Below are 27368 nucleotides of genomic sequence, written 5' to 3' on the forward strand. Positions count from 1 at the left end.
AAAACATTTCAAATGTTTTATTTGATTATTTATTTGTTCATTTTTTGCACACAAAATATGAAAAAGCATCACTCAATTCTTCGCATCATTTGTTCACTTCTCTTGCATCTCTTTGTGTCCCTCTGCTTGTCGTGGAGCCGGTCTCAGTGTAAGTTTGGGTTTTTATCCATGTATTCAGGCTTGTCTGAGGGTGGAGTGCGGCCTCCGCCTCAACGTGGTCAGACCAGTACAGGGAGGAAGAACCCTCCAGTTGTGGGCGAGCCTGTTTGACATTCGGCTCCACATCGTCCACACTGAAACTCTGCAGACTTGTTGTCTGACGGGTCTGTCCACAGAGACGACTTCTGCACCATGAGTCCTATGTCTAACTGTCCTTGAACAAATCACACAACCCCAAAATCTTCTCAGTGGACGGACTGAGTTGCATGTATGAATATGTGAAAGTTTAATTAAAAAAAAAAAAAAAAAAAGTAAATTGGAATAAAATGGAAATAAAGTAGATATGTCCCCACCGTCGTACATTGAAACTCATGCAATTAACCTGTATATTCAATGTTCTCAATCCACAGAGAATGAGTTGATCATCAATGAAAGGCTGCTAGGCTTTCTATCAAGTCTGCCCTTAGAAATCATCATATTATAATTGGCAAGAATTCCTAAGTCGGTTTTTAATTAAGTTTACTTAATTTTTTGGGAGTTTTTCCTTAAAATCTACTATTTTATAGAATAACTGGGATTGATAATGCAGATGGGTGCTTTTGAAATGTAATTTTCTGTCAGAATCACACGAAGGACTAAGAACTGACGCTAAACTAAATAGACAGAAAGTGTGCACCGTGTCTCTTGGAGTGGATTGTGGGAAAAGGAAAATAATAATGAAACTACTTTTAATTTAATTAAGTACAATTTTAAACAATGTGGAGATAGTTTTACTTAACCAGTGGCAATTCTCCATTCTAACTTATTATACATCTTTAAAATGTGGACTTAATTATTTTAACCCCAAAAAAATCAAATCATAAAAATTGTGATTTTCCACTAAATTAAGAATTGTGAAATAAAACCCACACACTTGTACAAATCACTGTTTATTTCAGTTCTTTTTTTTTTTCCTTTCATTTGAAACAGAACATTTTAAAAAGTCATGACGATGGCTATGCTGTGGTACGAGACAAGAGAAATGCAAATATACAAAGTAGGACCATGGAAATGCACATTCTCGTAAAACATGAGAAGGAAAAAAGTGACAAAAAAAAAAAAAAAAAATTCACCTGGAGCCATAAAAAAGGTGGGTTCGCGAGGGGGCGGGGCTTATTAAGGTGCTGACTGGACTCAAGACACAAGACGACTGCTGAGAGGAACCAACGCGTCAGATGATCTGAGTCCAGTTTCACTCACATTCACTCAGTCACATGAGGTGTAAAAGGCTGCGGTTCCCAACCGGACGCCATGAAGGGTCGCCCGTTATCCTAATGTAAAGTTTCCAACATTAGATTTGTGCAAATTACTGGAAAAAAACAAACAAAAAAAACCCACAATATGTTGGTGGGTGTGTGTCCACTGGCGTTTAGCTTCACTGGAATGTTTCGACCAATCAGAGATCAGATAGAGCTCTGCAGATTTCACTTGAAAATCTTTTGGGGCGAGGGGGATGACAGGTTGGGAACCACTCGTTTATGGAGTCAGCTTGGTGCCTTAAATCAATAATCAGTGCATCTATGTGGTCATTCAATTAAAAGGTGTGTGTGTGTGTGTGTGTGTGTGTGTGTGTGGGGGGGGGGGGGGGGTCATTTCTGATCGAATAATGAGGAAATTAATAAACTATAAATGGAGATTTTACTCAAATGTTTGACAAAACAATATATTCACCAAACCTCGACAAAAACAGCTTTAAATTAGTTAAACGTATTTGAATCATTTTACACCTCATCATGAAATTACCAGGCGATATTCCAATCGGAAGAAATGGTGGAGAAAAAATAAAAAATAAAAATAAATAACCGTAAATGTAGTCACAAAACGATTTCACTGCAATCTAGTCGGGGGAATTCGTGTTTCCAAGCAAATTAAGCAAAGCCACAGAAGAAAATTGAGTAATTTGCAACTATTCTTGCATTAAATGATAAACTGTTTGCAGTTGTAACTTGCTTTCGAAAGATGAAATGTTAAAAAAAGATGTCAATATTATGTATTTTCACCAAAAACATAAAAAAACAAACAAAAAAAACATTTGAAAATGTGTGTTTATGTCTAGTTGTGATTCAGATCAGCTTCCAAGGCTGAACATGGTTTAATCTTCTATCAATTAATATATAAAATACAAATACAAATTGTTGTCTATACAGACAGAAATGACAATTTTCATTGAACAAAGTGCATTTTTTTAAGGGGGGGGGTCATTTTTGTCTGCAGCGCTCAATTTTGGCACCAATGTGACTCCGTACACCTTCCTCTGTACAAACTTCTGCGTGAACACGATCCTGAGCCCCGAGACGCCGCCGCCGCTCACCACACGCTCCAAGGCCATTTAGTTTGTGAGTAAAAAAATAAGGGCGACTTTTCTATTCCCAGGTCCTGAAGATACAAATCTACATTTGAAGCTTTGAGTCTACATTCTTCGAATCGGGTGGCATGGGGGGGAGATTTATTTTTTTTTTGGGGGGGGGGGGGGATTAGACGGGAACAATTACATGATTAAGGTCCATTCTTCTAAAAGTCTAAAGTGCATCATGTGCCATTCATTTAAATCTCTCTCTGGGTGCGTGAGGAGGCGGCGGAGGCTCGTCTCTCTGCTCTGGGTACGTGTCACATGACCTGCTCCTGGATGAAAGGATGAATGGATGAATGGATGGATGGATGGATTTTAATGGGCCATTCCCTGCCTGGTTCTGTCTTCCCACCACAGTCTTTGGAAGCGTGTCTCATCTCCATTATAATCTCCCTGCGTCATCACTTCTTTCCTAACTTCTCAAAGGTTCTTTAATCTTCTGCATTTAACTCCTAAATGTTGGCCCGCTGCATCTCCCTTCTTTTGTGTGTGTGTGTGTGTGTGTGTGTGTAGTGGTGGTTAATTTGAGCTTCCCAGAGCTGTTGCTGTAGTTGAAATCACCACAAAACCTGAACACGGAGGATTAAAAAAAAAACAAAAAAACAAAAAAAAACACAACTTCTCGAGCAGTAATCTGATTCTTTGGAGGCCGTTTTGTAGAGAAAAATAAGCCGTTAGTAATCTGCTAGGAGTTGCCCTTAAAGGTACAGCCTGTCGGAGGAATAGAAGGCGATGGAGAGCAGCTGAAGCAGCCTCCAGTGGCTCTCTGAGATTTAGACACTTCAGTGACTCACTGCACCATCTAGTGGCGCAAAGTGGCGTCACCAGGTTGAGCTAGTATCTTCAGCCGTCTTCGCAGCACAAAACAAACAAGGGAAATTAAGAAAAGATATGTCGTATTGTACCTTCAAAGCAGCTAGCACCTTTAGAGATTTCAAAATTCAGCTGTGTGTCTGTGTGTGTGTGTGTGTGTTGAAATATTGCAGAGCCTCTCGTGCTTATTGCTACTAGGAATCAAAACCCCGTTAAACTAGACGTGTGGAGCGTCACTCCAGCCTCTGAAAACACACACTTTGACGTCTCCCTGGATACACTAACTCCCTCACATGGTCACATCATGCATCAGGAATAGAGATTTAAGAATGCACATCATATTGCAAGTAAATACAAAAAAAGAAAAAAAAAGGGTTACATATTTCATAACATACGGATTAAAAACAACAAATAAAAACCTGCAACGTGTGTGTGTTTGTGTATCTGTGTGTGTGTGTGTCCCTGCACCAGTGACTGAGTAAAACAGTAATAATAATAATAAAAACAAAGAGCCAGATTCATCTCTGGCATCATGCAGTGTTTACAGGAGTCCTCACACTGCGTTGTGTAACACACACACACACACACACAAGAACTTCAGTGACTAACTCATCTGTGTGGAGGCTGGAGCAGCACAGGGCCGACTTCATACGGCAACATTAATGCCATTTATTGATGTGAATGTCGTATATATGCGCACGTGAAAAGTGAAGCTTGCCGAACAACATCAAAGTAATTCTTGTTCTTTAAAAAGATGCAATTTAAGATCAATGCAGCCACACATTTGTAACATTCGCCATGATAACCGTGCTGCGTCAAGTGCACCTGGCTCTTAAAGGGAAAGCCACGCCGCACTATGATTGGTACAGCTTTTCCCAAAAACCTCGGGCAGAGAGATTGCTGTAATTTGTTGTCAAGATTGTTTTGCATTAAAAATCACAAAACCTGGCCCTAGATACTTAACGTCGTGTATTGAAATGAGGCCCCGTGTGCTGCAGCCTGACCTGCTACCAATACTGCTGTCTGTGGATTCTTCTTCATGAGAGAGAAGGTGAGCCAAGCCACCGTGCACGCCGATAAACCCGGACCAGTCCCCCCAAAAAAAAACTAACAAAAAAGGTCAGCATGGTTACCGGAGTCACACAAGGCAGCACCAGAAATCAGTTTCTATGGCTGCGTCTTCTTCTTCTCTGTTTTTTTTTTTTTTTTTTTTTTTTTTTTTTTTAGGTAGAACCATGTACGAGAGTCAAACCAGAAAGAGAAAGTGAAACGGAGGAGACGTGAAGAGTCTGTTACCTCTTTTGAGTCAGTTTTCTCCTGGGAGGTGCAGTCGGTTGGGGGCTGCGAGACGCCCCCTTGTGGCTCGAGTGCATGCGAGCGTGCGTTTCACAGCATTTGGGTGTCTGAGAGGGTGAGGCCCGGACGTGTGCCTGTGTGTGTGTGTGTGTGTGTGTGTGGATCAATAAAGTGAGTGAATCGATCCCACGTGTTAGAAAGGTAGGTGACCTCGTCCTCCTCCTCCTCTTCCTCCTCTTCCTCCTGAGCGCTCCCCCGGCTCTACACACAGGCCTTGGGCGCGCCGTCCTCGCCCATCTTGACGTAGATCTTGGGGTCGTCGTCGCGCTCGTCCCGCAGGCGCTGCAGGTGGCGGCTGTGGCACAGCAGGTAGAGCGGCAGGCAGAATCCCAGCATGCTCAGCACCAGCAGGCCCACGTTCACCTGCGGGGAGGAACCCGGGAAGGTCTCAGGATGGGGAAACGTCTCCGCAAGCTCTCCGTCACGCAGCTGTGTCTGAAAGCTTACCCAGAGAGGGTCTCCCTCCAGGGGTCCCACCATGGCCATGAAGAGGGGCTGCTGCAGCAGGGCGAACAGCGCGCTGATCAGGGACTGCATGCCCGTCAGGCTGCCGAACTGAGAAGATGGGTACCTGCAGGGGACAAACATTTAATAAGGTGGCGATTAAAGTATGAGGACAGAATTACAGTGTAATCTAATTTAGCATTTTTAGTGTCATGCTAAGATCATTTAACATTTTTTTCTCCCTCCTATCTTGTTGCTTCTTGCTGGACTTGACGTGCATAGTTGTCATAGTCATAACCTTTATTAGGATATGTAGAAAATCCATTTAAAAAAAAAAAGTCAGAGTAGAGAAATGAAGCTTTTGCACCCAGGCATTGGGGTGGTCCGACCATCCAATCACAAGCAGGATTTACAAGTGTCGTAAGAAAACACAGGAATTTTAAAGAACTGCTCGATACGTGGACAGTTCAAGTTGGCTTCAATTCTAAAACTTTTGAAGATGGAAAATGGGACTAATCCGCTACAAGCATGAAACATGTTTCACACTTACACGGCAGCATAAAGGCCTCCAACTGCAGAGTGGATGAATCCTCTGACGATGGTGTGCAGGACGAAGGACAGAATCTGAGGACAGTAAAGAAAGTCGGTTTTCGTTTCTTTTTTTTCCAGTATTAGGTCAGGCAGCACAATAAATCAAAAATCTATCAATATCGTGACATCGACATCTGATAAAAGTGACTCAACCCCAATAATTTTCTTGCCATGTGCGTTCATCTCCTGCAAAGAAAGCGTCAGTAACACTTTTATCCAGCAGGTGGCAGCAGAACGCAGAGAGACGGGAGGAGCTGCATTGCTGCCTGGCGAGGAACATCTTGTCCATCTCTGCAGTGTTAACCCTCCCCTGGAGGGGCAAGTCAAGGCTGCAGCAGCACATGTTGAGGAGTGTGAGCACCCCCCACACCACCCCAACGCTGCACGTTTACATCCCCCCCTCCAGCCCGACATGCACGTTAAGAACCCTCCCCACTGTGGCCTGCATGTTTACATACCTGGACTGGCAGGTTGGGGACGATGCATGTGACCCCGAAGCCCACCAGGAGCAGGTTGGTGAAGATGAAGGCTCTGGTGGCGTTGACGATCTTCTGGATGCGTTTGCTCTGGCGACGAGGCTGACCGGGGTCACTGAGGAAGTAGCAGAATTTAGCCCAAATAAAGCCATTTTTTGTATGTTATTGTTTTTTTTAATCTCTCTCTCTCTCTCTCTCTCTCTCTCTCTCTCTCTCTCTCTCTCTCTCTCTCTCTCTCTCTCTCTCTCTCTCTCTCTCTCTCTCTCTCTCTCTCTCTCTCTCTCTCTCTCTCTCTCTCTCTCTCTCTCTCTCTCTCTCTCTCTCTCTCTCTCTCTCTCTCTCTCTCTCTCTCTCTCTCTCTCTCTCTCTCTCTCCTCTCTCTCTCTCTCTCTCTCTCTCTCTCTCTCTCTCTCTCTCTCTCTCTCTCTCTCTCTCTCTCTCTCCTCTCTCTCTCTCTCTCTCTCTCTCTCTCTCTCTCTCTCCATGAACTCCTTACAGCTTGGCGCTCTTGTCATTCTCGTCCTCGCAGTCCTTGAGCTTCCAGTCCATGACGTAGCCGATCACCGGAGAGGTGACCAGGCACAGCAGCTGCAGCACGCCAAAGATGGAGGTGTACACGCTCACTGAGGGGCAGAAAGCAGACGGGGGGGGGGGTAAACTCTCACCACCGTGCACAAACAACAGCGTGACGTATCACATGGAGGATTTTTAAACGGGGGATGCTCATGCGCTCACAACACAGACAGTTTGAGGTGGAGGGGAGTGGACAGTGGTCTCTTACCCACATGCATCCTCTCCACTGCATCAGCAGCATGGCGGGGATGTCAGAACCAGGTTACAAATCTTTCAACAGCAAAAACTGGAGCGTTGGAGCGGGACAGAAGCCGAGCGGTTTTCCTACCTGTGCCGAGGTCTCCCCCGGTCAGAGACTCCAGGATGGTGTTCATGGCTCCCATGTAGAAGATGAGGCGCAGCTGAGTCACGCACATGGTGATGAGGCTCAGCATGAAGATCGGGCTTAAGATGCTCTTCATGAAAGACTGGGCTGCAGGGGGGGGGAAGAAATGACAGAGGAGAGCTCATTAAAGTCGGCCCGCCACTGGAAAAACATCAAATATCACAAGAGATGGGCTGCAGAGATGCTTTCATTCTCTGTTTTTCATCACGCCGCTGCCGTTTTCGTCAAATAAACCCGCTTTAATATAAAACTGGTGGAAGATCCTTGAGTTTCAAACTCCACGTTTAATTAAAAAAAAAAAAAAACTGGCAACATTAAGCATGAAAAAGAAAGGATGAATTAAAACAGTAAATAAAAAAATGAATCCAATTATTAGAAACATAGAACATACAGTTGCACAGCAGTTTTTTTGTACATCAATGACAAAACAAGCAATGATAACACCACAGGAAAGTGTATTTGATCCAGGTGTACATCGGCACACGCATGCAAACTGCTGAGTCAGCAGCTGAAAAGGGAAACTGAACGACAAGGCTGAATTATGAACTCTGAAACTAACATGGGAACTTTAAGAAATGAGTAAAAATAGAAACGCCCAAGAAAAACAAACAAACAAAAAAAAATCTGCACCAACCGCTCGCATTCTTTGAATTTTTATAGAATATTTTCAATAAAAGAATGCATTTATCTGTAACACCCCCCCCCCCCCCTCAGAAAAATAACCCAAACAAAAACCTGCAGGATGAAACTCCTCTGCAGATAATTACTTGTTGTAACAATCTCCATCACAATGATTTCTAAGGCTTTATACTGTCAAATATTACGCAAACAAGCCCTGACTCATCCCTGCTCTATTTTCCCCTCCTTGTGTGTGGGTGTGTGTTGTTGTGGGGGGGGGGGTTTGTTACATGTCACCTGAATATTCCCGGAGGCTGCCGGCTGCCCTGGCAACGAGCCTCAACCTGCCAAGGAGCGCAAAGAGGCAGGGGGAAAAGCCAAGACCGAAAGAAGTTGATGATTAATCGAAGTTGTGTATTTGAATGGAAAGAAAGGCAGCGGGCCGTCCATATGGTGGGACCAATTAATGGAGGAGACACACACGGAGCAGATGGCTCTATCGCCTCGGACAACAGGTAGCCCAATTGTTTGGTCACGCTCGTCCGGCCCTGTAATGTTTGAGGAGCACTTTGAGAGACGTGCATTAAGTGAATTTGTGTTTTATTGCAACAAATAGAGCGATCCATTAGAGGCGTGCGCCCCGTCGGTCTTCGGTTTTTCTTATTGTGGCACAGAGTACATGTGACGACACAGACTATATATATATATATTCACATAAGCAAACAATGACTATAATCTCAACATAAAGTCCATTTTGACGAAACCTCTTGCCGCAAAATACAGTGAAATGTCAAACGAATGTCTCTATGCATTAGTTTAGAAATCCCCCCCCCCCCCCCGGCAGCGTGGCGTCAAGTAAGATAGTCTTAAAGGCAGCATGTCTTAAATAAACTGTTAATAAAAAAAACAAACAAAAATAAATCTATATTTTTCTTGAAATTTTCACAAATAAAACTTCAGCAAATGAGAGGGGAACCAAATAAGTCTGACTCTTTCTAAAACACACACACACACACACACACACACACACACACACACACACACACACACACACACACACACACACACACACACACACACACACACACACACACACACACACACACACACACACACTTCTGTCAAAAGCGATGCTCGTCTCCAGCAGCATTCCAAGAACAGGGTCGGAACCAATTCCACGGTCCATTTGGTACCAAAGAGCCCCCCCCTGCCGGGGGTCCCCGACCCCGCCACGGTGAGCTGGGAAGAGGGGGACGAGGCCCGGGGGTGTCGGGGTAACAGAGGTCAGCTCATCGTGGATGTGGGGGGGGGGGAACGTGAAGCCGTGTAGACGAGACGTTAAAGGGCAGCTGCATCTAATTGCCGTGTCGAGAAGTAGGTCAGGCTTTACTCTCCCAATCATACAAGAGGGAATCTAAATAAAGTGCAGAGACGCACTTTGAAGTACTCTGCACAAATATATTAGCATCAATTTAGACACATTTATTGTCTAAATTGAAGAGAAAACTCAATAGAATGCAATAATGAAAATGTTTGATTTCCACATAATTCCTAAAGTGAAACCTTTGTATTTTTATATACAAAACCTCAAAATATTTAAAACCTATTTAGTTTGGTTCTGTTCAGTTTTCTTTTTAATACTTGTTTAGTAGTTTCTTCACCAATTAAAATTTTTACAATTGCAATAAAGTCTTTGTATATATATTATACGTTAACAGGATAGAAATTAATGATAAAATTATAAATTTTCAAATCATTTCCAGGTTTTTTTTTTTGGTTGTTTGTTTTTTAGATGCTTGTGTTTTGTTCATTCAAATCTGCCAAAACGTATTTTCTTGAACTTGTTTTATGATGATCAGCTTTTAAAACGGATTTTTTGCTTCTGGAAGGGAACCTTTCAATGGAAACATTTTGATCTCAACTGAAGCATCTGGACACTGTTCAGATGCTTCAGACGACCCCCCCCCCCCCCCCCCCCGGAGCTCCTCGGCTGACTTACTCTCCTCCTCGGACTTGCACTTGACCTCCAGGTCGACGGTGGACAGACACAACTTGTTGGCCTCCTGCGTGGTCAGATCAGCGGCGGGCTGCTGCTGCCGCTGCTGCAGCTGCTGCTTCATGCGTGTCCCACGCTGAGCCTGCGGCCCACCGTGGTCACCTGGTGGTAGAACTGCTTCCCGGTGATCTTGTGGTCGAAGCCCAGCCAGCTGAACTTGATCTTCACCCTGGGAGGAAAGAGAAAGAGAGGCGGCGGTCAGAGCCGGAAGAAGCTCTTCTGGTTCGCGGTGATTCACTTCGGGAGCCTCGGCGGCTTTGCTGGGATTTGCCGCGCGAGCCTGCGGTGGTGCACGTCTGTGCAGTCCTGCAGGTTTTGGAGGAGAACGCAGCCGGAAACAAATTACAGCAAACGCATTACATGAGGTTAGATAATAAAACTGCAGCGGCTGCTGAGCACCGATGGCTGGAGGCTATACACATATGCACATTCTGTGTGTGTGTGTGTGTGTGTGTGTGTGTGTGCTTTTACACACACTTGGCCTAAAGTTAGATCTTTAATTCTATTTTAAGAAAGCTCATAAAAGCAGCTTTATAAGAGCTTTGGTAAGAGGTATGAGAATTGGCTGTGAGCTAATTTAAACACACTACAACGAGTCTTAAAACCGGGAAATCGTACCAATACCTTTCTTCATGTGTTCAAATGTTGACGACTTGTCCAGAATTAAACTTGAAATTCACGAAGGCACAATAGACATTTGAAGTTCCCGCGACAAAAAAAACAAACTTGAGCTTCTGAGTTTTAATTCAAGCTTTTTGGCTTAAAAAGACATTAAAAAAAAATTAAAAATGACATTTTTAATTCGAATATCCACACTTTGTACAAGCTGCGTTAAAAGTGCCGGCCCTGCTCGTCTTACGTGAAGTCCATGTCCTCCGGGCCGGGGAAAGGCTCCAGGGGCCAGTTGATGTAGCAGTTGAGGGAAGACGAGGCAGGCGCAGCCGGCCCAGACCAGCAGGATGGAGATGAAGGTGGCGCCCAGATCATAGATCACCTGCAGACGGCAGGAAGAAAACGGATCCATCATGACGGTGGGGGTGGAATCGAGTCTCGTTGTCAGCGTCTGCTGTTGGCCTCGAGGACAGACCAGCGATCACCTTACCTTGATGGCGGGGAAGGTGACGGCAGAAGAGGCGTAGGAGCCAATCATCAGGGCGATGAACGTGGACCTCAGGTCTCCAAACATGTTGGGTAGCTGCAGAGAAAAAAACACAAAGATATTAGGGGGGGAAAAAAAAGCAAATCCTGGCCTCTGGAATGGATTCACATCCCCACAAAGAGCCGTTATTGTTGCTCAAAGTGGTTAAAATGATCCATCATCTACTCGTGGACACGTCAGGACAAAGTTCAAAGTGGATCGACATTTCTACGGCATCACCGGAGAAACGGAGGAAACCTTTTTCCCCCTAAAATCCTAGTTTAAAAAGATGCGGTGGATCTGATATAAACTCGATCATCAGGGGCGAGAGTCGTGCATTTTATGTCTGTAAATAGATTGAGCAACGTGGGGCATGTCGGGCCTCTAATCTTTGCCCGCGGACCTCCCCGATGCAGGAATGCGTCGCACTCCACCTTATTGACGGCCGACATGCAAGAGTACACAACAACCCGTGCCGTGTTTTTGTTCTTTGAGTGGGGAAAAAACAAAGTCTGTTGCTCAACCCTCCACTCCAGAAAGCAGCACATGCCGTTCTCCAAGCGAGCCACTTCAGAACGTCAACAGGACTCGCCGGGGAGTGGACGACGGGCAGCCGGAGAGGCAGAGAGCCGGGGAATCGAACCCTCGCCCCAGTCAGAAGAGTTAAAAATACACCGGCGGCTCCTCGGAGGAGAAAAAAAAAAAGAAGAGAGAATTTCCCCCCGTCCAATCTCCTCTCATTGACCTCCTGAGTGCGGACGCTGGCTCTCGCCGCGGGAGCCCAGCTTGTTAAGCAGCGGCCTGAACTCGCTCAACCCTCACCCACACGTCACTGTCGGGATTAATTGGAACAAATAAGGCGAGAGGCAAATGTTGCTGATGACATCCAAAATAACAGACTTCCACTGAACCGCGGGAGTCCTGATCTTTCTTCACTTGGTTTTTTTTTTTTTTTTTTTCCCCGCAGAGATTTGGAGATGATGAGTCAGCAAAGTCAACAGGTTCATTTTCATACGCCAACGTATGAAAAGTGTTTTTCGCAACAGTAATCTTAAATATAATAGAATTGTCGAACGTGTCATTACCCAAAAATAAGCCGTGAGAATACTTCAGAGGTACTGTGATATAAAATCAATCTTTAGCTTTAGAGCTGTTTCACAACAAGGTACGACTTTATTATATTATAGAGTGACTTAAAAATTACTTAAACCAATGAAACAGACCATTTTAATGACTTTCTAGATATAATAAGCTCAGAGCTAATTGAACACAGCCAATAATCTAGTCAAACATTAGCTGTATGAGTGAACTATCACATTTACAGCAGTTGCTATTACAGTTTTCATAGCTGTAATACTGATTTAGCTGGACGAGCAGAATTATTTGAGATGTTTTAGTTGTTTGGCTTGCTGTAACAGCAAGTTCAGCTCTTTTAGTCACTTTGATAAAAAGAAACACGTCAAGTTAGTTATTTTAGCCTTTTTTTTTTTGTACATTCGCTCTTATGGCTATGGTAGCAATTAGAGCTATTCATTGGTTATAGTATATATTTTTTTCATTTTGTTTGTTTTATTTATCATTTACAGCTGTTTTTATTCCTTAAAGCTACTCAGACTTTATACACAACAGCTATTTTAGTGGAATCTTTTTCTGTTGGCCATCGTAGCTGTGCTATTTTAGCCAGTAGCTAATGTTGTGGCCAAGGCCAAAACCTGGAAGACGTCTCAAGACCAGTCTCAACGCTAATGATAGCCACTTTAGCGCTTGCAAATACTGTAGCCATTATGGTTATTATAGTCACGACAGCCCTTTTGAGACGTTGAAACGGAGGACTCTCGCTCCACATACAAAGAACCAAGGCCACTGCAGCTCAGATAAGTCAGTCCCTGACCTCCCTGTCATTCACCTCACAGTCTCTCACACTGCTGCAGGAAGTGGTTTCTGTGTGAACCGCTTTGTTGCTACAGGCAAGCGTTTATCCGACAATGGTGGAAAACAAAACAAAAATCACACGTGCGGCAAGCAAAACCTTTAAGACGACATCGTCTGCAGCAGCAAGTCTGGACCAGCCTCCCAAACCGCATGTTGGCTCAATAACAAGATTGCGTCACACTGTGAAGTTTTAGTGGGTTCCAACAAATGTGAGTCAGTCAGCTGCTTCCAAATAAATAAAAAAAAGATAAAGAAATAAAAACAGGTCAAGTCTGCTAATAAAGAAAGGAGAAGCTGGATTAAAGGGCTTGGATGAAGGTGGTGACAGTCTCTGAGTCAATAACAAATCAGTCAGACGTGTCAGCTGAGCGCTGTGACTGATGCTTTAGGTACATATCCAACTGGCAGTGTAGCTATAAACATCCCCCCCCCCCCCCCCCCCCCCCCCCCCCCCCCCCAAGAGGAGGGGGCTCATGAGATGACGCCTATGTGAACAGACGTAAACACACATTTGACTCAATTCTTGATGTTTTCACTGGATATTGTGCTCGTGAGCATCAATAAAACGTGTCTGGCTTAATAAATGAATGTCTCTTATGCAGAGAGACAGATTGATGAATATTGGACTTTGAAGTCATAGTATTCATAGCTAATTTACCACTTTAGGTGATTAATGTTGACTTTTAAAATTAAGTTAAGTAAGTTAACTACGATTAAGTAAAAAAAAAAAAAAAAACATTTTTAAAGAAAAGTTTCCAATAGAAATGGATTTTAATTCAACATTGAGACTTTTTAGCTTTCACTGGTTCGCCCTGTATGTTTGACATATGGAGAAAAAACGAAAAGTTAGAAACTGCTCCAGAAAGAAAATAAAAAGAACGAACAAATGTAAAATAGCGAGAACAGCGGTTTCCCAAATAGCTAGTTAGTTAAAAGTTAAAGATTGATTGAAAAAAAAAAAAAAAACTAAAATGGCTAAAATGTATTAAATCACATACTGTTATTACAAAATACAACCCAAGATACACTTTTTGTATTTAAATCAAAACTGTATATATACAACATGTGTGTTCTCTTTATTTAAAAAGATTACCTGTAAACATATTTTGTTGATCTCGAAGCAGCTAAAATAAGGAACGTTTGTCCCTCTAGTGTCCTTCCCTTTTTTTTTTTTTTTTAAATACGATATTAAGTTTGGTATTTTGGGGGCGAAATCAGAACATTTGTAAATCAATGTGAATTGGACATTAGATTTTGTTGGTAGGGTTAACAGGGATGAGCCTGTAAAGTCAGCTCAGACTAGATCTGGATACTGTTTAAGGTTCTCGTTGGACAAACTTGCTAGAAATGATTGGGAACAGGAAGGAAACGCTTCCAGTTTCCTGGAGTTTCTAAGATGGACGACGACATTTTGTCTTTGTTACGTCACGAAAAGATTTGTTTATAACGGGCAGCGAGGGGGGGGGGGGGGGGGTTGTTAACTCTGAGGCCAAAAAGCAACTTGTTTTTCTCTGAACTAATTCTTTTTTAAGATATGACTTCAGAGAACTTTGTTTTGACGATTTCCTAATCTTGGGAGGAATGTGATCAATGTTTCTGAGCCATCGACGCACACAACCCGATTACCTCCCGTCACCTGCTTGCACTCCCCGTTTGTCCTGGAGGCTTCACCCCGTTTTTCCTCCACCTCCGCTTTCGGCCTCATTAATCACAGACTCGACTAATCCCCGACTTGTACTTCTAGTCCCCTGATCTCCACTAAATCACTGACATCACAACAACGATGGCGAGGAAAAGGTGAAATTGAAAAGTTTGGTTAATATTTATGACGACTGTGGAATAATTCATCTTGTAGCAAAGTATTAAATACAACTAATGATTACTATGAGAAAATGTTCAAGTTTAATGCACGTTTTGGAAAACGTATTGTAAACCTTAAAAAAGTAAGTATGACATCAATCCGAGAATCCCCACCGACCACAGTCTTTCCATTCAATCTCATGCTATCATTGAATAATAGAGCCACGTGTCAAATTACAAAGACTGGCCTCAAAAAAAAAAAAAAAAAATGCATTTTGGAGAGTTTGTGTCAAATGAATATAGTAGAAATTATACGTCATGACTGTGTCTCCAGCTATGATTGTTTTCACTTCATAATCTCGCACGACTTCAGGCTCTTTGTTTATTTAGCGCAGTAAAACTTGTTGGTTTTTTTTGTGTAAACTGTCCGTTTGTGGTATTGGTAGCACACGTGTGATGAAGCCTCCCGAGCCATCATTTCTTTGTGCAAGGATGAACGTATCAGTACACAGTGTTCACAGCTTGACCCACTTCAGGTTTCTATGTGTTTGTTCATGTTTCATAGGCAGAAACTGACTTTTTTTTTTTTTTTTTTTTTTTGCACAACCCCCGACCTGTTGTCACCCCCCTTATCTCGCCAACTTTTCAGCCCATTCTGCACTTTTCTGCTTTTTTTGGGGGGGGTGGGTGGGTGGGAATCGTGCGTCGAGTGTTGAGAGTGGAAATGGAAAAGGCCAGAATGTAAGGTGACAAAGCGAGCGAGGGAGTGTGTGGGGTGGGGGGGTGGGAGATAAAAACCTGACAGAGCCTTTCATGACGGCTGAAAAGAGGAAACGGTGCGTCTGAGAGGAAAGAAGAGAGAAACGAAAGGAGGAAGAGGGGCATTTGTGCTGCAGCCGGTGGAAACTGAGAACCAGCTGCGACCGGTCCGGCGGCCCTGACGCACGAGACAGAGGACTGCGCCTTATCCTGGAGATCAGCAAACACCAGCTGACCAGCGCCATACCTCTATCGTCCTGATGTCATTTCATACTTCCCCCCCCCTTTTTTTTTTAAGTGTGTCAGACTGATCCAGTCTGAACTGCAACAGTTGCTCTGGCCTCAACTGCTCCCTAATACCAGCATAAACATTGCATTTCCTTCCACCTTAAACATTCTTTTTTTTTTTTGGGTATATTTTCTACCACGTCAGTGACCAGGAGCTGCTCGCTCATACAATATGATGGAATCATACATGTGGAGCTTCAGAGTTTCCAACACGTGCCACAAATGGGACAAAGAACAAGAGGAGGGGCTTTCAGGGAGGGCGTGGGCGCTGCACATGAACGTATGTGTCCATACGTCGTCTGTGTGTTGAGATTCAGCAGAACCACTCTGTAACATGACGCTGTTTACCCCCCCCCACCTCTCTCTCAGCCCCGCTCGCTATCAGAGTGCGATCCACAGGGAGGGAATGAGGAAGTAAAACAAAGAACAATAAGGAAAAGAAATAGGAGCAGCGTCAAAAAAGGGAAAAAAAAAATAAAAAATCTGAGCCGAGTGAAAAATAAGCGAAAGTACCACAGGTTACCGAGATGCACAGTTATTTATTCCACAGTTGATCTCAAAAAGCAACTGAAAATGTTTGAAAATCCGCTTTTTGCTAACTCCAAGTCACCATAAAACAATATTGAACTATATTTTAAATAAACTATATTTGAGGTTAAATACTTATTGAGGATAATTTCATCCCCTTGTCTCTGTGTATTCAAGCCGTCCTGTTTAACGGTAGCTAAACTTGACTACTCACTGGGGGCGGCGGCTCGTCACCGATTAATAAACGAATCAATGAGTGCGTCAGCAGTGGGATTCAAACCAGCCACACACTCCTCTCTGACATGTGAGCCCGTCACCTCTGTTAAATTCAGTTTCAACGGGAGAACAATAGCGAAGATTACAGCTTTGTGCTTTCAGCTAAATCCTTCTTGCAGAAGTGCATTTTCTCAAACTGAAGGTGAATAATTTAGTGTGATTAAGGACTGCCTGGCATGTTGCGTGTGTGGAAGGTGGGGGGGGGGGGGGTTGTGTTTGTTCTACAAGTTCTACAAGAGTTCAGAGCGAGGCACCTTTTAGAGGTTTTTTTGGGTTGGTTTTTTTACGCCAACTATTAGTTTTCAATGCGGACCGATTTTCCTTTTGCACGTAAAGTAAATCCTGCATACTTTTCGTCACCCCATCCGCACAACAACGAGGCAGCGGAGGAACCCAAACACTTGTGGAGCCCCCGCAGGGAGCTGCGACTGCTGCTTACTGGAGGTCGGAGGCACTCTTGCAGCTAAAATAACTCAAAATACTGGCGTCCAGTGCTGCACGAGACCCGTGCGTGTGACAGGTCTGGCCTCGCTGAGGGAGGCTGAGTGTGTGTGTGTGTGTGTGTGTGTGTGTATGTGTGTGTATGTGTGGAGGGGGGGGGTGGGCTGAAACTGGAGAGGAAGAAAACAAGCTGGGATTGAAGGCAGGATGAAACCAGCTCGATTTGAATGTGTGTGTCAGTTAGAGTCACAGTTGGGTAGGAAACAGGCATGGGTGGGGACCTACACACACACACACACACACACACACACCCACACACACACACACACACACACTTCCTGTGTTTGCGCTTCCTGTTTGCGAGTTCTCTGCACTCCATCGCAGCAACTTTATTCACAACAAGTCAGACGTTAAAGGCGGAGTGAAATCCTCCCCATCACGCACACTCCGTGGGTTCTGGTGTGGATGAAATAGTAATGAGGAGAGGTCTTTTTTTGGCTCCCAGCCAAGGCGGCAGAGCCGGAGTGAATAATAGATCACTAATGCGCACTGGATCTCTCTGGATGTCTCGCCCACATGTCCTCCCCTGTGATGCAGCACTTTCTCTGGCCACCGCTGGCTCCATCCCTCGCTTTCTGCAGTTTCCTCCACCTCCCTCCTCCATGCCTTCTTATCTAACTTCTCTTATCAGGTGGTACATATCATGCTGATATTCCTTTTTTTATTATTAAAATCTGTCTCACCTCGCCAGAAAAAAAACCTTCACTTCAGGATTTTTCCTTCTGTGTGTGAAGCAGTTTATATTGTTAACCACCAAGACTGAATTACTGTGTGTTTTCAAGGTGGATAGAATAGAATAGAATAATAAATTTTTATACCAAGCTTCATGAACAGCTGTTGATATATTCACTTCACAAGAACTCTTTTTTTAAATTATTGCCAACAGACTCATAAAACATGATGGCAAGAGAAAAATATGCTATTTCTAGCGCTTTTTGTTGTTTTTTTGTCTTTATTCCATTTAACAGATTGAACAAATTCAGTTTCATTCATTTTTTTAACCCATCCAATCAATTAAATCAATGTTGGTTATTTACATATCTTATCATTTCTGACGTTTTTGCAGTTTTGTGTAAAACTTTTAACGATAAATGGTGCTCTTTTGCTTCTTATAACCCTTTTACTATTCTTATCACTTATACATCTTGTTACTAAGCTTTTTTTTCTGCACACAAACTATTTTTTTTTCTTCTTTTTTTGGAGCTATTCATTGTCCACCTTTCTCCATTTCGTCCAACAAGCAAAAAAAGTTAAAAGGTCGTCAAATTCTCCAAAACATTCAACACAGGATTCACTTCTGAAATGAAGAACTCTTTCAGGTCAAATGGCGGCAAATCCTTAGAAGTCAATGAAGTTTCCCATTATCTTGGATAGTTTACAGTCAGAATCATCAGTACAATAATTTAAGAGAAGAACCTTGAAGATTAAAAAATCACAACCAACAACGCGAACAGCAGAGATCTCCTTGTAATATATCTCTGTTGATGTTTTCTTGACTCCTTTATAAATCTCTTCTTTTCTCTACTTGGGTCACTATATATATATATATATATTTATCAGAATCAGCCTCGTTGAGCGACAAGAAGCACAATTTCACCTTCGTACCAGATCTACCACGAGTTAAAGAGTCCTTGAAAAGCTTTCTTACCGTCAGAGAAGTGAAGGTCATGCACATGCCTCCAAAGCCATTCATCGCCAACGCGAAGAAGATCAGGATGGACAGTTCTGCAGAGGGAAAGTGCAAATCAGAGATAGGCGGGTACGGCGGTGCGTCTGACTGATCCGGGTGTCACTGCTGCGTCAGCGTTCAGGAGAAGCGCGACGCAGGCGAGGAAACGTGTCGGATGTGTGATCAGAGACACTCACGGTTGGGATCGCTGGCTCCATACGCGATCAGGAGGCAGGAGAAGGCGAAGCAGGCCGCTGTGAACACAGAATAAAGGTGAAGAAAACAGGCAGGTGAAGGACGTCCAGTGTTTTTTCTCTCTCTCTCTCTCTCTCTCTCTCTCTCTCTTTTCTCTTTTTCTCTCTCTCTCTCTAATCCAGCCTCACCTCCGAGCAGACGCAGCTTCCTGGGTCCGTATTTGTCCATGACGATGCCCAGCGGTAGAGTGATGGCCGACAGCAGGAAGGAGCCCACGGTGAAGGCAAGGTTCAGCATCTCGTCCTGGTCCTTGCAGATGGGCCAGTTGTTCATCATCAGATACTCCTCCTGCTCGCCGCCCAACTCCGACGTGGACAGGTTGGATAGGTTGAGGCTGGAGCTGTTGCCTGAACGCAGAGAGAGAGAGAGAGAGAGAGAAAGAAATATTAGACACCCCCATCAAACCGCTCCCAGGTGTTCCAGCCTTCCAAACCAATGCTTCTTAACTGAATCTATGAATCTAAGTGTATTTAATAATTATCTAATAATCTAATGATGGTCAGAATTGTTATAACTACAGCTGCACGATTTACTGTACGAGATAAATGATAACATTCCATAGTTTTGTACAAATATATAGGTATATAAATGTCAACATTGAAAAAATATATACAACTTTTTTCTTTCTTATGAAACTTTAAAATAGCTAAAATTTCACAATCTGGCCTCTGAACTTTTTTTTTTTTTTAGTTCTACAACATTTTGTCAGTTCCACATTTTTTTGTATATCAGCTTTTTTCCCCTCAATTAGCCATAAGGATGAACCTCTTCAATCCGTTTATTTACCCTTCACACGGCGTACACCAATTTTTCTTAGAAATGAGTCGGTACGCGAATACATGGCGCTCCTAATACTCCTCTCCAAGGCTTCTACATTTACATCTCTCACTGCAAAGAGCCCAGAGTCTCTTTTCAAAAAGGTCAAGTAAACAGGCAAACAACACAATATCGCGCAAACAGGGGCTAAAAATAACCGCGACTGGACCCCTAATGGGGTGGGATGAGGTTGGGGTGGGTGCTCTTTTGCAACGGTTTGGCTCAGTATTCCTCCGAAACCCGACATCAACACAGTCCACAGAGTTCATGCGGTGTCTATTTTTATCGTGTTGCTTCTGGTTCTCGGGGAAACGGACGGACAGACGGGACAAAGGTGGGAGGACGACTCGGCAAAATAGCCCGCGTCTCCCACGTTGGCTTTCTTATGACAGCGTTGAAGACGTTTCCCCATTTCACTCCTCAGGATAAAGTTTCGGCACCGTGTCGTAAACAACTGCAGATCAAATCTACCCCCGCCACCCTGATGTCGGTGTTGATCTTGCACGTGGCTCATGCGAGGCAAAAAAAAAAAGGAGGTCAAACCGAGAGGACATGTAGGGGAACAACACGTGGAGCGAATACGCCGTGTCAAAACAAGCCTCGGAGGGTGTTTGGGCGAAAGGCGAGAATCTGATGACGGAGGGTTTTGTAACTCCAGGACACGGGTCGAGTTTACGTGACGATTCAGATACACTGACATGATGCATTTCATTCAAGCTTGTCCTAAATATGGATTAAAGGCCGTCTCGATCAAGAAAAGCTCAACAAAGTCATAAAGACTGGGCCTCTGGGGAGCAGAAATGTTAAAAGGAGCTGTGAGATGGAAGCGTTTGTGTCGATCGGGGAGATTTGGTGTCCTGCCTTCAGGCTGCTGTTGGAGGAGCGTCACTGTATTAAATGCCGAGTGTCGGGCTAACAGGAGGCAGCAGCATGCCCCCCCCCCCCCCCCCCCCCGACTGCTGACTAATCAAATGTCCACAGCAAACTCCAGTTAATAAAGGAAGAGGTCCCTTCACACACACACACTCGGTGATAGAAGAGACTGACTCGATCTTTCTGGAAGCGTCTTTCTATTGAACTGCACTGCGTTCAGAGTAAACACAGTTAACTCCGTTCTACCTATCTTGACGCGTCCCTCCTTTTCTCCGCCCGCCAGTGCAGACGAGTCACTTCAGACCCAGCTGATTGAATCATTGCTCAACTGTGCAAATAAGCGCTCTTTGGGTTGTCAGTCAGACGTATCCGGACAGACGCAGCTGATAATCAGCATATTGGGACATACTGTGAGGCAAAGGTAGAGCCTGCAAAACAAACTGTGACATCAGTTAACATGGAGCGCCGCATTTATTGTCGTAGCGAGAGGAAAACTGGGATAGACGGACTGAACCGTGGTAAATCGTGATTCGATGCACTCCGCATTCGGGTTCTGCAAATTCTAAAGAGATTTTAAATATGCAAAGAAATTGCAACTGATCGTGATTCACTGAAATATTATGCGATTCATTTGTTTACGAAAACGTAATCAACCGACTGTCATTTGTAGGTTTGCAAGTGTCGGTCTCCCGGAAACTTATAGATCTGATCCAAACGTGGCAGTACCACCATGTAACCACAGGGGGCAGTGTTGAGATTAGAGGCGGGTAATACATGGCGGAAATGTTTGAAGATCGGCCGTCAGACACCTGGAGGTGTTTCTCAAAAGATCACCGCTGCCTTCAATTGTTCCTATTGCTCAACATCAGCAACAACAACAACATTAATTCGCTTAAGTTCAAGCTTCACTAGTGACCGAGCAACTCCAGCACAAAATAGACAAAAGAGACTTTCGCTGTAAGAAACCCCGCAGACAGAGAAACAAAAGCAAGAGGCGATCTATTGACGAGTATTTAAACACACTTTCACACCACAAGTAGCGAGTGGGGGGGGGCTGAACTGAACCGACGAACGACAAGTTTCAAAGCTAAAAATACACCGACCTTTAGTGGCAGGTTTGATCGTCCTGGACTAAAGTAACAAGCGGCACCTCAGATCACGCAGGGCGAATCATTCGGATTGTCTTGTGTTTAGTCTGTCGTTTCCATTAGAAGTTATCGCTTTGAGCCAAAAGAAAAACATTGTGACTGCTTCGATCAGGCCAAAAAAATAAATAAAATTGCTTCGGCACAAATAAAGCTTCTTTAAGAGTCTGCAAACGGTTAGAAATGAAGACAAACAGACTGATTTCTTTCGACCTTCCTGCAAGTTTCTCAAAGGTACAACACACAAAACCGCGGCTCACTCTCAGCAGACGGTGTCAACTCTCCGAAAAAAAACCTGGATTTGTTCAAAATACAGAAAAGTTTATAGTAGATTTAGTCTAAATAAGCCCAGAAACGACACAAGTCTGAGGCTGAAAGTACGTCAATAGATAAAAGTGAGAGAAAACCAAAGTGTGACCAAAAAAAATTAAAAAATCATTACAGACGGATCGGTGGGAATGTACTGCTGGTTTATTGAGCCACAAGTCGCCTGATCGGTAGAAAGAAAGGATCAAAGTATAAAGAGAACTCTAAATAAAACCAGTTGTCATTAACTTAATAAGAATGATTCTCTTCATGCAAACCTAAAAATAAGCGAGTTTGAAATTAAAATTAAATTTCTACGGAGAACAACAAATAGAAGACTGTCTTTTTTTTATTTTGTTAGTTTGCATATTTGAAAACAAAGCAAATCTAATTATCCCACAGCTATGTCACTCCTTAGCTGCTTATTAAAGTGACGTCAGAAGACTACACTGAGGAGACGCTCGGTCTCGGTGCGTGAAATTTAACACGAGTCCGATCGAATTAAACGCCACGCGTGATAAATCGCGGCGGCAGATAATCACGGCGGGCTTTCATCTCTGCTTCCTTGTTGGACACAAAGAGGGGAACTTCACAGATGGAGATACAATCGGAGGATCAAAGAGACAGAAAACGGTCTGTGTGGAGGATGAAGGGATGAATGGTGCCATTGACAAGACGAGTGCGTGGCCCGAGGACGGAAACTAAACCCTCCTGACGACGTAGTCTATATTCCAGTATGTTTACATCTTTTAATTCGACCAGGCGGACTCGGATCAGAACACCCTGGGAAGACGGACCAACAAGACGCTGCAGAACGTGACTCATCTGTTGCTCCGGTTCAGACTCTTCTAATGGCTTTGTGAGCGCGTCCCGGCTGAGGACCGACAGCACTTCCTGTAAAAGCTTTTTTGTTTGTGCCGCCACTAAAAATGTCCTTAATCCTGAGTGCCAGAGTCAATCTGCTGAAAGCTTCTGGTTCCCCTGCAGCTCAGAGGGAGTCGCAGCGTCGCAGCGTCGCGGCGTCGCCGACGTCTCACACAAACTGTAAATAACATCCAAACATGACTGTTCTCTCATGGACCGCCACCAATGTTGGATTCCATTCTTGACATCTGGTCTGGTTTCTGAACACTTCTGCTTCATTTTGCTCCCAATACATCCACTTTGTTGGAGATCCAATATTTTTCTTTATATCTTTTTCTGCATTTTCCACTAAATTCACCGCATTTTGCTTTTATGCTCAACGCGTGGTTTTTTTTTGTCAACTTTTCATTGCGATCGCTGCAGTTGACTCTGTATTTTCTTATTTTCCACTATAATTGGCATTATGTTGACAGTGTGTCTTCTTTATATTTCACTTCATTTGCAATTTCCACTTTGTTTTTGACATTTTGATGCTACTCTCCACAATCTATCCTGACTCAACCGTTTGTCTGTATTTCTGACGTTATTCAGCTTGGCTTACCTTTACCCGAGTTTGTTCCTGTGGGCCAACATTGACCCATCGGCCAGTTTTAATAGACCGGGAGCGACCATAAAGCATCAATCGCCGACATTTAGTCGACACTGCTCCTTCTTCTGTGTTAATTCTTCAGATTCCATCTTCATTCCCTGCAATTTCCACCGTTGACGTTTGGTTGTAGGTCTGCGTTTGTTAACGTGACTCACCTGGTCCGCTGCACAGGTACGAGTAGAAGCCCTCCAACTTGAGCATGATGAGTAGCGACGACCAGCCGAGCAGCACGGCGGAGAAGAGCAGGCTCTCGATGACCGCCGTCACCGCCATCCACCAGCGGCGGGAGAAGGCAGTGGCCAGGGTGGGAGCCATGTTGGCGGCGGCGGGAGGTAGAGGTGTGTGTGGGTGTGGGTGTGAGGCGGGATGCTGGAGCCTGGAGAGGAAGAACAAAAACACATGTGGTGATTTAAAGAAAAGTCCATTGTATATCCTACTAGTATGTAATGTGTTTTCTGTTTGACTTCTCGGGGATATGTTTTGGATTATATATAAGCTGGGGACCTTCATCTCTTTGTTCTGTCATGAGGATGATGATGCTGATGATGATGATGATGGCCCAGAGAGCTCAAACAGAAAACAGCTGAGACCTTCCAGACACTAAACCCCGCCCACCGCCCCCTCGCCTGTGATTGGCCAGGAGGATTAAAGGCTCCTCCATGATTGGCTGTCAGTGACATAGGGGCTTGCAGCAGTCGCACGTGAGGCTGATGTTGCATTCAACACGTGTGGGAGAGGAATGTGAGAGAGGGTCTTTACTTGGTTTATATATTCAGCAGAGTGAGTCTTTTAATACCATGCATGACTTAAGCACTAAGATTTATTATCTCACTTCTTGCTTTGATATCAGAAGATTAAAAGCAGAATATGTTCAATTACTCATAAAAAAACCACAGTACACAATGACGTGCTGGATTCCCTCTTTGTTCATATAAAAAACGTCAATTAAAACGAATGGTTTTACTACTAATTCAAATGTTTGCTGATCATGAGAGGGATGTGCGAATATCAGTATAAATTGTGGTTTGAATCCCGTTAAAAACAGAGGGAAATAACGGGTTTTTGTAAAATCCTGCTGCACATGAATGCAACGCAGGATCCAGCCGGTTCGAACCAGCGCGGCGCGAGATTCTGAGATGCGTTCAGGTACTCGACAGCTGCTTGCAAATCCAGGACACTTTGGATTTACAAGCATATTTTTCTCCACGACCAATACAACAAATAAAGGCACGAATTCTGAAAACAAAAACATATATTCAATAAATAAATTAATAGATATAACAGTTAGTAAGTATAGTTAGAAATATCACAAAACAACAGTAGTCTCAATGAATTCTAATGAGTGTGACGTTTAAATTCACATTTTAAATTGTTGACATTGGAGCGCCGCTCTAATACAGACCTGATATTAGTACATCATTAATTCAAACACAGCTGTTTTTCTATCTTCTGAACATCATTTCGCAAAACCCTGACTCAAGAGTGTGAAGATGTTTTTATATATGAGATTGTTTGTGAGTAGAAACTGGATGATCACAGTTTATTGGCGTTAATAATCAGACTGCATTAATGTTGTGGGTGTTTTTAAAAAGACAAAGTGTACTGCGGTGGATGAGGGAAAGCCTCGGAACTGGTCTGAACTGGACTGGAATCATCATCCTCCTCCTCCTCCTCCTCTTCTTCTACCCCGATCTGCATCCTTTCTGCTCCCATGCCTGTCAAACTAGCCCCAAACACCACCAGCACATCCGGGAGGACTCCTCCACAATAACAGTCTGTTTTTTCGCACTGCACATTTTAAAGCTGAGCAACATTTAGGACCAAAACAATTTTTTTTTCTGTATAAAGTTTATAAGGCATTGAGGACATTTATTAGAAATATGTCGTTTTAGTCACATTATTATCCAACAAAGCCATTTTTGTTCTTCAGCCATTCTATTTCTCTTTCAACTATTTAAAACATATTTTATGTTTTTAGCAGTGTTATGACTGTTTTTTATGATTTACATTTTTGCCATTATAGTTTTATGAGCTGTTCTTAGTTTAAACTGATTGGAGCCATGTTCCCCAGTATTGAGCCAATTAAAGCCGTTGTACTTTTTCTTTCTCCAGCTGTTTTCTGTTCTTTTACTCTGTTTTTCTCGTTTCTTTCCACATAACAAACATAGAGTTAAACCGGCATGGCTAAAAGCAAATATCTGCCCATGTTGAGCACAAATTTCCATTTTAATTTTATTACATTAGGATTCATACAGACTGCTGAGAGTTGCAGTTACAAACGGATTTAAAGGAAAGGAAAAGCAAACTTTAACCATTTTTGGGACATTTATAATCCAAACTGCATAGTAAGAACTGTTTTTGTAAAATAGAAAAAAAAAACAAGGCCAGATAAAGATTAAAATAAGAGTTTGTTATTTTTTTCCCCTTATTTCTTTATATTTACATGTATTTCTGTGTACGGTTAAAAACTAAGCCACAACAACGGGGCTGTAAAGCTGCATGTTGAACCACCGTTTGAATTTATTATGTCGAATTTACTTCATTAACACATCGTTCTTTCCACTTGGGAGCAACGCCGTTAACGTTTCCCTTTCGGATTAAAGTTTTTTTTTTTTTTAACCTGAACTAACAATGCTCTCGGGAGCTTTTATTGCTGCTGGCTCTCCGCGGTGTTCCGGGCGCGTCGCTGCGTCTTTTTACGCACGCGTCAACACGAGCAGCGCTCAGCTGTTCAGTATCAACAACACCATCAAGCTGCTGAAACAAAGACTGTAAAACACTGGCGTCTCTCTCTCCCTCTCTCTCCCACGTATACATCGTTCATTCCCTTTACAATAAAACAACCTCAGAATAAAGAGAGAAGAAGAGATGAGTAAAAAGAAAAGACAGCTGTTGATGAGATTATGTGGATGAGTGTTTGAGAGGAAATGAAGTTGCTGCTTCCTGTGAACAAAGGAGTGCACAAGAGAAGCGGCAGAAGAAGAAGAAAAGAAGAAGAAAAAGAAGGATTTGGATTTAAATGTATGGCCGACTCTCACACAGAGCCCGACAAGGAGGAGGATGAAGAGGAAGAGGAGGCGGAGAGATGGAGCATCCTCCGGAGCGCGCGGCTGGCTGCCTCACCTGAGCGCGCGGACTCGGCTGTGTTTTCGTTTGCTCTCCCCGGCCTGTCAGCTCCCCCGCGGCGGCTCCCGCACTCCTCCCGGTGTCACGCGACAAGAAGCGACGCGGCAGACTCACCTGCGGGACTCACTTTTGTCTCTGTCACGGTAGTTTTGTCCACCTCGCGCTCATCGCCGCCTTTTTATAGCGGAGGCGCAGCGGAGACGCACAAACAGCCGCGGCCTCTGATTGGCCACGGCCCGTCTCTAGCTCATCCGCCGACCAATCAGGGAGCTCTGATAGGGAGCCGGAGGAAAAAAAAAAACGTTTCTCAGATTTGTTTTTGGAACAACTGATGACTGCAGGCGACAAAAAGTTCACAACACTTAAAGACTGGAGGATTGTATTCACAAGTGAGCGAATTCAAGCAGTAGCACATAAACATCCGAGATTTCAATGAAATACTTTTGTCAATTGAGAGAGAATAAACTCCACTTTCTACTCTCCATTAATGCAGCAGCACGTGACGGGAAGCCTTGTTTACACTCACCTTCACGCCAATCCTGCGATTCCTAGAAACCCTCGAGAGGAGGGGGGGGGGGCGGCT

The 27368-nt window shown here is 43.7% G+C and overlaps 1 protein-coding gene across 1 annotated transcript; it reads right to left on the bottom strand.

The window, feature by feature from the left end:
• Window positions 1-1118: 1118 nt before the first annotated feature.
• On the bottom strand, window positions 1119-26919 carry LOC308139813 (large neutral amino acids transporter small subunit 4-like). The gene is given in 16 exon segments (XM_080509348.1): window positions 1119-5080; window positions 5165-5288; window positions 5712-5785; window positions 6211-6343; window positions 6725-6851; window positions 7130-7273; window positions 9804-9926; window positions 9929-10029; window positions 10720-10781; window positions 10783-10854; window positions 10963-11055; window positions 18731-18807; window positions 18949-19005; window positions 19135-19353; window positions 23815-24035; window positions 26783-26919. Coding segments are annotated over 15 exon segments (1728 nt in total). The 5' UTR covers window positions 23975-24035; window positions 26783-26919; the 3' UTR covers window positions 1119-4918.
• Between the last annotated feature and the right edge of the window lie 449 nt (window positions 26920-27368).

The sequence above is a fragment of the Blennius ocellaris genome, assembly GCF_963422515.1.
Source record: "Blennius ocellaris genome assembly, chromosome: 2".
Classification (NCBI taxonomy): Eukaryota; Metazoa; Chordata; class Actinopteri; order Blenniiformes; family Blenniidae; genus Blennius; species Blennius ocellaris.